Source organism: Dipodomys spectabilis, unplaced genomic scaffold (genome assembly GCF_019054845.1).
Source record: "Dipodomys spectabilis isolate Male_0828 unplaced genomic scaffold, ASM1905484v1 ptg000175l, whole genome shotgun sequence".
Lineage (NCBI taxonomy): Eukaryota > Metazoa > Chordata > Mammalia > Rodentia > Heteromyidae > Dipodomys > Dipodomys spectabilis.
In genome coordinates, this window is record NW_024870852.1 from 9732399 (window position 1) to 9743346 (window position 10948).

The 10948-nt window shown below is 53.2% G+C and overlaps 1 protein-coding gene across 5 annotated transcripts in view; it reads left to right on the forward strand.

Moving 5' to 3' along the window:
• The window catches only part of Hm13 (histocompatibility minor 13), a 44850-nt gene extending 36909 nt beyond the window's left edge, over positions 1 to 7941 (forward strand). For 2 of the 5 annotated variants that reach the window (XM_042694256.1, XM_042694255.1), the window contains 4 exons: positions 1144 to 1246; positions 4651 to 4736; positions 6432 to 6631; positions 7498 to 7535. In XM_042694256.1, the coding sequence (XP_042550190.1) occupies positions 1144 to 1246; positions 4651 to 4736; positions 6432 to 6582 (340 nt within the window). In that variant the 3' untranslated portion in view covers positions 6583 to 6631; positions 7498 to 7535. Of the gene's footprint in view, positions 1 to 1143; positions 1247 to 4650; positions 4737 to 6431; positions 6632 to 7497 lie in introns of all 5 variants that reach the window. The other 3 variants (XM_042694258.1, XM_042694257.1, XM_042694259.1) reach the window with 2 other exon arrangements.
• The last annotated feature ends 3007 nt before the right edge of the window (positions 7942 to 10948 follow it).

A 10948-nucleotide genomic window follows, 5' to 3' on the forward strand; every position in this document is an offset into this window, starting at 1 on the left:
GGGAAACCTACATCTGTACCTTCCACCTCCACTCCAGAAGTAGCACATAGAGAAACCCACAGAAGTCCCCCTGGCTCACCTGCTGCAGGCACAGACTTAGCTGCCAGCACCCCAGAGTCAGAAGATAGACCTATCTCATCTAGGTTCACAGGGTGACAGTGTAATTCTAGAATCAGTGTCACATTCCCAGAGTCACTTGCACCAGCCCTCACAAAAGCCATCTAGAGAAAAAAAGAAGCCAAAGGTACTCATTCTACATCTTAAGTGAGCCTGCAGTACTTGGTGGGCACCATTCCTGCTGCTTGGGCCAGCAAGGGACTTTAGCTGGCATTGTACAGGAAAGTCAGGTAGTGGTGGTATCAGGTTGCATTTGATTCATAGATTCTGAAGCTGATCTTGGATGAATCACCAGGAAACTACTGGCATTTTTTTCCGTGCAGCTGGCATCTATTGGGTGCTCACAGATACTGAGTTGTTGCATCTGCCACATTTAACAGTAGAAAAATTGCCTTCACAGTTTCTGTCTTTCTATTTCCCACAGCCTGAGCCACCCATATCACAGCCTCTGTTGTTTTTCAACATGCAGTTCCTTGGCCTTGCCTCACACCTGCATTTTTTTCACAAGCTTTTGTAAATGATCTGTATGCGGACTCAAAGTCTCCCAGCCACTGTTGCAGGTTATATTTGATATTTAATCAAAACCACCAAGGAGATGGGCTCCTGTTTCTTCCATTCTGCAGAAGAGTAAGCTAGGCTGAGGGAATGATAGTGACTTATCCAAAGACCCTTACTAGGCTAGGGGGTGGGAATGTGGCCTAGTGATAAAGTGCTTGCCTAGCATGCTTGAAGCCCTGGGTTCGATTCCTCAGTACCACATAAACAGAAAAATCCAGAAGTGGCGCTGTGGCTCAAGTGGTAGAGTGCTAGCTTTGAGCAAATGAAGCTCAGGGAGAGTGCCCAGACCATGAGTTCAAGCCCTAGGACTGGCAAAAAACAAAGACACTAATTAGCTGGGGCAAGTGCAGACTCTAACCCCCATCTCAGAGTTCAGATCCCCTAACAACGAGAGGGTCTTCCCGAGACAGGAGCTTGCTCTTCCAGACCTACGTCTAACCCTCATCCTCCTCCCCATCTTCCCTGAAGCTTGAAGAAGAACACTCACACCTACTTCTACACCAGCTTCGCTGCCTACATCTTTGGCCTGGGCCTTACCATCTCCATTATGCATATCTTCAAGCATGCCCAGGTAAGCAGGCTATCCTTATGTGAGTGGCAGTATTATACTGCAAGTAACAGGACTGGCAGAGGTTTTGCTTCTTGTGTACACAGCCAGAAGTGGGCACTTTCTGGCGGGATCAGCAGTGGTTTGTGGTTGCAGGGTGGCTGTCTGTGCTCTTAGCAGGTCATGCTTAAGAGGAAAAAAGCCAATCGTGCTGTTGTCCTCCTTAGGAAGACAGAAACCTTTCCCAGATCCTCACAGATGTTTGCTTACATCTCAGAAGCCAAGTAGATTGCCCTGACTGCAGAGGACAAATGGGAAGAAGAGCTGGCTTCACTGGCTCTCTAGTTGGGGCAGATTGAGTAGAACTGAGTAGGTGTTGTGGGGTTTTTTCTCTTTTTTTTTTTTTATTATTATGAAGGTAATGTAAAAAGGGGTTACAGTTACACAAGTCAGGTAAAGAATACATTTCTTTTTGAACAATGTCATCCTTCCCTCACTCCCTCCCAGTTCCTCACCCCTCCCCCACCTCTGTCCCTACCCACAATAGTTCATTTTCAGCCTAGTGTCTAGTGAGTACCACTGCTGCCTTTGTTCCCCCTTTACCCCTCCATTTCTGTGCCTCCCCTTCCCTTTCAAGTGTTGAGTTTTTCAGTCCAGGGTTCCTCCCAAGCAGGCCAAGGCTCTGCCTCTTCCTCCTACCAAGATGGGTGCTAGTAGTCAAAGCCCCTGAGTGAGTGTAGCCTAAACGTTGGGAGTGGATAGAGCAGGCAGAATGCCTCTGCTGGAGTAAAAGGGAGCCTTGCTTGTTGATTACTTCCTGCTTGCCAGGCTTTGTGCCGAGAAGGTCCTTGTGAACAGATGAAGAACCACATAGCAGTCTTGTGGCAGAGTCAGAACTCAAGCCTAGGTCAGTGTGAAAACCAGGCTCAGGCTCAACGGCCCTGGTTCTAGGAAAGGCAGCATGGAACAGAAGTTGAGAGGACCCTGTTGGGAATCCAGACAACCTCATTCATTAATAAGAACAGAAAAGAGCCGGGCGCTGGTGGCTCACGCCTGTAATCCTAGCTACTCAGGAGGCTGAGATCTGAGGATCGCGGTTCAAAGCCAGCCCAGGCAGAAGAGACCGTGAGACTCCTATCTCCAAGAAACCACCAGAAAACCGGAAGTGGCGCTGTAGCTCAAGTGGTAGAGCCATCGCCTTAAGCTGAAGAGCTGAGGGACAGCGCCCAGGCCCAGAGTTCAAGCCCCACGACCGACAAAAAAAAAATAAGAACAGAAAAGGAGATCAACAATAGCCACCTTAGGATGGTTTGAGTATGGGATGAGTTAGTGTAAGTTAAAATACTATAAACTCACCTGGCCCAAGTAGTCTAACTGTCATTATACTGCCCACCTCCCCATGCAGTTTCATTGTAGTTTGGCTACTTGTAGCAAAAAAAAAATTAAATGGAAAATTCCAGCAATTCATAACTTAATTTTCATGCATTGTATTACAATCAACTGACCATCCCATGAGAGCCTTTATGCAGCACTTCCTACCCATTAGTCTCTTGATAGCCATACATATATATATGGTACATATATGTGTGTGTGTACCATACAAATATATACACATATATATGGTATGATAGCCATACATAAATATATATGTATGTATGGTACAATATTATCTGCAGTATTAGGCATCCCCTGGGGTCCACATATCCTCAAACTAATAGCAGAAGATGGTGGTAAGCCCTAGGTGTGGAATTAGACCTGGGTTGACTTTAAGGGCTTTTGTGAAGTGCTCCACTATAACTCAGCCCTTCACTGCAGTCCAAGCCTCAAGCCATTCACTTGGCAGCCACCAGATGGCAGGCTTGCCTTTCCAACTGGACCAGGGGAGGACTCCATTAAGCCCTCATATGCAAGGAACGAGAGATGATCTCCTTTGTGGGGAAATTGCAGACCTAGGAGGACAGCAGTCTGCCCAAGGTCACATAACAAGCTTAGCTAGGCCTCTACTGGAGCCCTGAGCTGGACAGCCCAGGCCTGTACTATTCCTCAGCCCTTCTCTGCAGTTATCTAAGTCGTTATTTCCTTGACAAATCCTTTGGGGAAAGAGATCTGGTGCACAGGAGAACATGTTGCATGAGGTGGCCCCTTTTCTAAGACAGAGGCAATTCTAACGCTAGCATGGCCGTAGATGGGAGTCGCCTCTGTAACCTCTGCATGGCCTTCAACTTATTTGACCTCCTGAGAAATCTCCAAGCTAGCATGCGATCAAAACCCCTTAGGAAGTCTCTTAGAGATGACCAGGTAGAACACTGAGATGAAACTCAGTGTTTCTTCGGGCCTGTTAGATAGCATCTACCATTGAGCTACATACCAGCCCTTTTTTCTGGCCTCCTGATTTAAAAGCTTAGTTTGTGTATTTCAAGCCCTTGTTTTTCTCACCAACTCACTTAAGGGTGGCAGTTTTCCATTTAGTACCACTTTGCTTTTCACAGGCTTTGGAGAAAACCTGTTACTGTGATTTTTATCCGCCTAGGCTCAAAGCCCAGTTCACAGTAAAGACCCAGTGTCCACATAAGCACAGCTACCCAGAGTCAAATCAGACCTGATGCCCCCCAGAGATGATACCTTAGCTGAAGACAGGAGGAGGAGGAAACTAGGCACAGATGGGAGAATATTCCAGGCAGTGGAAACTGTGTAAAGGTCCTGGAGCTATGGCCAGAGTAAGGTAGCTCAGGTGAGGTTAGAGAAGGTGTCATGTCTCATGGGGCCTTCAGATTACTGGTAGCACTGGGGACTATGGAGGATTGAACAATGGAGTAAGAATTACCTTTTAGTTGCTATAGACAAAGAATGGCTTGACTCTGGCATGCCTGAGCTTCCATCCTCACTTCGGCATTTGGACCACCGAGGCTAGGATGGCTCCTCCCTCTCAGCACATCAGTCTTTCTCTATAAAAACAAAGCAGCCATGGGGGAAAAGCCAAGGTGGTGGGTCCAGCTCCCAGACTGTACCAGCAGGGTGTCATTGTGCCACATAGGCTCTGAGTATACAGATGTCCTTTCCTCTGAGTCCAGCTTTTCCAGGAATCTCAGCACAGACTTAGGGGTACCTAGGTGTGAATCCCAGTGGAGCCAGTGACCATTTGATCACCATAACACAGGCCATAACAAGTGCTGCGTGTATACTGGCTGTGTCCAGATGGTCGCCTTCGTCACAGCAACTTCTCCAGCACACTCGGCCCAGTCAAGACTCTCAGGACCCTGAAGCTCTTCACCCTTGGGCTTCTTTCTAGTCGGTCATTCCCTGCCCAGCCTGACAGGAGCTCTGAGTTGGGGCCCAGCTACTGGCCGGAGCTAGGCCGGAGCTGCCCTTGAGTTAGGCCTAAGCAGGTGCCCTGCCAGCAACACTCACCAGCCTATGCCCTCTCACAGCCTGCCCTCCTGTACCTGGTCCCTGCCTGCATCGGCTTTCCCATCCTGGTGGCGCTGGCCAAGGGAGAAGTGACAGAGATGTTCAGGTAAGCACAGCAGGGGACAGAGGTTCACATGGGGTCCTGTGCACCTGTGGGCAGCTGTGGCGCCTGCCAGAAGTGTTTATCTCCAGCGAACATTGTTCCCACCACCTGTTCCACTCCTCACTCTTTCTGCCAGCACCTGGGTGCCTGGCCTGTGGCCACCAAGGGAACCTCTCCCTGGGCCAGGAGCCAGGATGGAGCCAGGCCTGGGGCTCTCTAAGCAGCCCCCACACCACATGCCATCAAGGTCATGAGAAGGGAACAGGTTGCCCACTATCCTTAGCTCTGCCACCAGATGACTTGACATGTGACCTTCTCCTGCACAGTCCGTGTTCACACAGGAGTAGAACAGGACATGGTGGAAAGTGCCCTGAACGTGAGAGGTCATGTGGGTCTCTAGCCGTAACCCACTGGCATTCTGTCCAGCTCTGTCGCCCCTCTGTCATAACACCTCAGCCACGCCTTGTGCGCAGCTCCACCCCTACCCCAAGGCCTTCGTGATTCTAGCAGGTGTCTGCTCCCTGGCACAACCAACCCCACTTGCCAGGGACCTAGAAATAGCTGCCAGTTGCTACTAAAGCTGCCCACTCCGTTTATCTGGCCTCCAAGTTGCCCCTCAAGTGCCTGCCAGGGCCTCCTGCACACCTGGCTGCCTCAAGGGCTGCCTGTGACTCACCCCTCCCCCGTACCTGCCTTTGCCCTCCTTGCACTGCCTAGAATCCCCAGTCCCCAGCCTCTCTGCCCCTATCTCCCCGCCTGCCAAAGCCTTGGCATCTGCAGCGAGTGGGGTAGGGACATGAACTGGAGGACAACTCTGGGAAACGGGCAGGGTACTTGACCCCTGAGTTTAGCACCTCTTTGGGGCATATCCAGCCTCAGGTCGCCTCGCCTCATCCCCTTGGGGTGACTTCCCTAGTCCAGCCCACTGTGTCCTTTGAGCAACCCAGGCAGGACAGAAAGTGCCCCTTCACCCACTTGGGGCTTGCTTTCCCTGGATTCTATGACATGCATTCACCACCACCACTCCTCCAGTTCTTAGGGAAAGGTGAGGAAGTAGCAGTCTCTCTCTCTCTCTCTTTAGTCTCTCATTCTCCACCTGACCTCTGCTTTACTTTTCTCTTGCTGCTACTCTTCTTTTTGAAATTCAGTCAGCCACTCATACCCCATGCTGGGGATCGAACCCAGGACCTCATGAACGCTAGGAAGTGATCTACTACTGAGCTGCATCTTCGGCCCTCATATTATTCTTGAATGGGTAACGCATTCCCCTGGTCAGAATTTCACCATCTCCTAGCTATGGAAAGCACATGCTCTTATGCCACAGAGACTCCTGTGCACTGAAGTGTAGCTGTGTGTGCACTGATGGTGGCACTCTCCACTGGTCTGCATCTGATGTTTTGGGTGGGGATTGAGGCTGGGGCCTGACACTTGCTGGGCACATGCTCTGCCTCTGGGTAAGCATTCCAGCCTTTGGATTTTCACAGAACAGTTAAAGAACTTCAGAGAGATTTCCACGGCAACGCGTTGTTCTTTTGCACAGGTGCATAGTGCACCTTTTTCTGCAGGTGATGCTGGCTTTCTACTAGTCTGGAAGTGCAGAGCCAGATAACAAAGCACAATGCTTGTGCTTTCTGCTCCTCCACTCTTTGTCTTCCTCTCTCCATCTCTGTTCTGTCTCTGTCTCTGTCTTTCACACAGCTACGAGTCCTCGGCGGAAATCCTGCCTCATACCCCGAGGCTCACCCACTTCCCCACAGTCTCGGGCTCCCCTGCCAGCCTGGCCAACTCCATGCAGCAGAAGCTAGCTGGCCCTCGTCGCCGGCGCCCGCAGAATCACAGCACCATGTAATGCCCAGCGGGTGCCCACCTGCCCACTCCCTCACTGCCTGGGGCCCAAGGTAGGGCAGTCGCTCCAGCTCCAGTGGAAGGGCTGAGGGCAGCGGCAGGAGGCAGCTCCTCGGCATTCTGCGCCAGGCCTGTGCGGAGCAGGCAGGCTGCGCCTTGGCGTGCTCCTGGTGACATGTGGCTCACTTGAGAGTGGGTTCAGACCTGAGTGGCTGTCGCACGTGCTGGGTAGTGTCTGTGCAAGTGGGCGCACTCAGGTTGATCTCGTGAGGAAATGTGTGTTGTGCTTGGCATGAATACAGTTGCTCAATAAATGAAGCCCATGGTAAGAGCTCACCCAGACTGCCTTCCAGGAGGGCAGCACCAGACCCCTCTCCTGAAGCCTCATCCTAGCTGCCCTTCATTCCACTGTCCAGCAGAAGGTTCAAGAAGCTTAAAGTTTCTGGGTGCTGCTAGCTCACAGCTGTAATCCTAGCTACTCAGGAAGTCTGAGGATCATGGTTCAAAGCCTGCCCAGACAGAAAAGTCCCTAAGACTCCTATCTCCAGCAAACTTACTCAGAAAAAAACAGGAAGTGGCCCTGTTGCTCAAGTGGCAGAGTTCTATCCTTGAGCACAGAGAGGCTCAGGGACAGTGCCCAGGCCCTGAGTTCAAGCCCCAGGACCAGCAAAAAAAAAAATTTAAAAAGCAGCAGCTTAAAGTTGATCCACACATGCCCAAGTCTAGCCTCTCCCATTTGCTGATGCCTGTTGGCAGCCCAGGCACAGAGAACACAGAGCGGCCTCCTACAGGGACACAGTCTGGCTAAGGCCAGGTGCTAGCAGATGCTGGGCAGTGATTACACACTGACCCTCATGTGCCCAAAAGACTGTGGAGGGAGGCCCTACCTCTAACTGTGTGTTTATTATTTTCTGGTCAGTTATGAGGAGTCAAACCCTAAGGATCCAGCAGCTGTGACAGAATCCAAAGAGGGAACGGAGGCGTCAGCGTCAAAGAGGCTGGAGAAGAAGGAGAAATGAAGCGGCTGGCGACTGACCCCCTGAGGGCCAGACCAGACAGGTCGGGGACAGATTGACAAGTGACTTGGGCAAAGGACATCCTCAGGAGGTGAAGGCAGCTCCAGGACGGGTGGGCAACAGAATCCCTCCAGCCCAGCCCCATCCCATGGCCTGCTTCCCTTTCCCGTGTGTGTATGTGAGTGTGTGTCTGTGTGTGTGTCCTTCCTCTGCTTCTCCCCACCCCTGCAGGCAAAGGAAGCCCCCAGCAACCTCCCTCCCCAGGAGCCAAGTCGGAACTGGGTGTGATTTTTAGATTTTTGTATTGTGAACTGTCTTTGCCTCACATTAAAAACTCATCCCATGGCCAGGTGGGTTGCTGTGTTCTGTAAGCACCCCCAGCATCTAGTTCTAGGTTCATTAGGTCTCACCTGCCACCCGAAAACTTCTCCAAAAGCCCCCTTCTGGATACCCACCCCAATGCTGGGCTAGCTGGCCAACTCAGCAGACACCCCAAGGATGACTTTGGGCAGCAGAGGGGGTTCATAAACCCTCCCCAGCCATCGTTTTCCTCACCTCCTTCCTCCTGACACTTGCTGGCAGGTGCTCTGTGTGCGCCACTCACCTTGGTAAGAGGTGAGGTGACTGCCACAGGGTCAGCGTGGCCAAGAGAACCAGCAGCTAAAGCTGCCAGCTTCCCAGCTCCCATGTGGCTTCAGCTAGAGCAGTCCTGAACTCCAGGCTGCCCTAGGAGCATTTCTCTGGGATTCATCCCAAAATGACTTAGGAAGCCAGCCACAGCACAAAGGCTAGACCCTTAAAGGGGCTAGAGTGAGGAGGGACTGGATCAATGACTTGAAGTAGCCAACTAGGCCCAGGAGGGGGAGACTGCAGGGTTCGTTTCCCTCAGCCCTGGCCTTCAAGAGAGCTCTCAGTAGACAAAGCAATGAGTAGGGACAACCCTCATCCACCTGCTAGAGTAGATTGATGGGGGAAGACTAAGATAAAAGATGATGGCTATTGGCCTGAGAGCGAGGCTTCCAGCGTCCAGCCTAGGCCTCTCTTTCACCTGCATTTCAAGTTCAGACACTGAAAATAACTAGCTTGAAGGTAGTTTGGAGGTGGCCAAAGGACCAGAGCATGCAGAGTGAGGGTGTGGGGATGGAGATCACCTGGGTAGCAGTCAGGACTTGCCCTTCCCCTGTGCAGACTATGGTTGGCTGTTGCTGTGCAGATAAGGGAATTGAAGAAGCCTTTCAAACCACTGGCAATCAGAACACAATTCCAAGTTCCTAAGGATTAGGCAGCTGCCCTCAAGACCCTTGAGACCAAGCCACTGAATGGTGTGCTCTGAGCCAGCCACCCAGCTTTTCTGATCCTATGACTTTCTAGTAAGAAAAGGGAAGAATCTCTATGGCATTTCCCAACCAGGGGAACCCTTTTAGGGGCTTCTCTGATCCCTGTATACTGCAGCTGCCTCCAGGGGGAGGCCCTGTGGTCCTGGAACAAAGCCCCTCTGAGGGCGGCAGATGGGGCAGGCAGCCCAGGCACACAGCGCAGTTGGCTCTGCAGCCCAAGGTCCACAAAGGGCTCATTGAGTCACCGCCAGCCCCCAGCGGAGGCTGAGGTGGCAGTGGCGCCAGGCGCCTGCCACCTAATGACCATCCTGGCCCAGCCAGATGTTCCACAGACCTCGGCAATGCCGACCAGGGCCCGCCCGGCCAGCCGGCCGCAGAGGCCACTCCAATTCCAATTAAGCAGCTTCAGCTGAGCAAACAGCGGGCAGCAAGGCCCAGCCTGGGCGGTAGGCCCAGCCTGCAGAGCCTCAGAGTCTAGACTCCAGATGTGAGCCACCACGGCCTGAGTCCTATGGAAAAATGGCACCAGGCCGGGCACAGATTGGGCCTGCACGCTGAGGCAGAGAGGAGGGGTGGGTGGTTGGGCAGGGCCTTGGGTGGGCCTGGTGCCAGCCTCACCCAGGGGTAGGAGTGGTTTCTTGAGAAGCTACTCTAAAACCCCAGAATTGCCCTTGATTTGTTGTGTCCCTCTCTGTACTTCAGTCTCCCCTAATTGCAGTAGATGGAGAGGACTCCAAGGGGGAAAATTCCTATCGAGAGCCGCAGCTCATATCGCGCACTTAATATGTGACTAGCGCTGTGCTAATATTTCAGAAATGTTATCTACCATTATTGCACAGCAAAGGAAACAGGCCCGCAGTAGTGCGTCCCATGCTACATTTGAACCAGAGGCCTTGCCCCAGGATTCTGGCCTCCTGGTTCCCTTCCTTGTGAACAGAGTTGGAGGAGTGGGGCTGGAAGAATAGCAACCTCACCCTGCTCCTGCGGGGGGGGGGGGGGGACCCCCTCCACGATGACTGACGACCACCACGGAGGTGAGCACCTCCCCCCACAGCCCAGCTTTTTGGGGGGCCGGGGAGGGAGCTCTGACCTCTACATGGGCTTCAGAACCATCCAAGGGTCACATGGCTGGGGAAGCAGGTCAGAGGGTATGACCTGGCTGGCACCCCAGAGATGCCTCCAACCCCACCATCCTGGCTAGGGCCCTGCAGCAAGGCGAGAGCCCCTGCTAGCATTGCATTATCAGGGAAACCGAGTCAAACAAAACCAAAATGGGGGGGGGGGGGGCTGAGGAGAATGGGGCTTGGGCCTCTTCTCCCCGCACCGGCCCGCAGTGAGCCCTGGTCCCCCGAGGCCTGCTGCCGGCTGAGGCTAGGGCGCGGGAGGAGGCCGCATCCTGCCGGGTGCGTCAGGAAGGGTCGAGCCAGCAAGCGGGAAGGAAAGCCCCACCTCCCGCCCCCGCCGCGGCCACACCTGGGCTCCGCAGGCGGCAGGGGGCCGGCCGGCGCCTGGCTCCAGCGAGTCTGGGCCGCCTCCCCGCGCGCCCAGTGGGGGCGGCCAGCTGGGCCGGCGGCCGGAGCGGCCCGGCCCGCAGGAAGCCAGCTCCGGGCGGGTTGTGGGCGTGGCCTGCTGGCTCCGCCCGCGGAGGGCGGCGCCAGGCTGCCCCGTCCCGGACCCCTGGCACCCTCGTGTTCCCAGGGCAAGGCACTTCCCTAATCGGTGCCTGTTTCTCTACCTGTGCCTTCGGGCTGCTTATCTTAGCTCGCTCTCTTTTTCTTTTGTTTTTGTTTTTTGAGACAGTTTCTCCCTATGTAGTCCAGGCTGGTCTCAAATTCCTGGTCTCCTGCTTCCCCCTCATTGTCACCCCTTATCACCATTTCCTCCCCTTCTATACTTTGATATTCTATATTACTTGGAAAATACCGAACAATTGGACTCCTTCAACCATGAGCTATCTGCACTGGATGCAAACTCTGGCTGCCTAAGCCTATTTTCCTCTCCATGGTTGCAGTCTCTG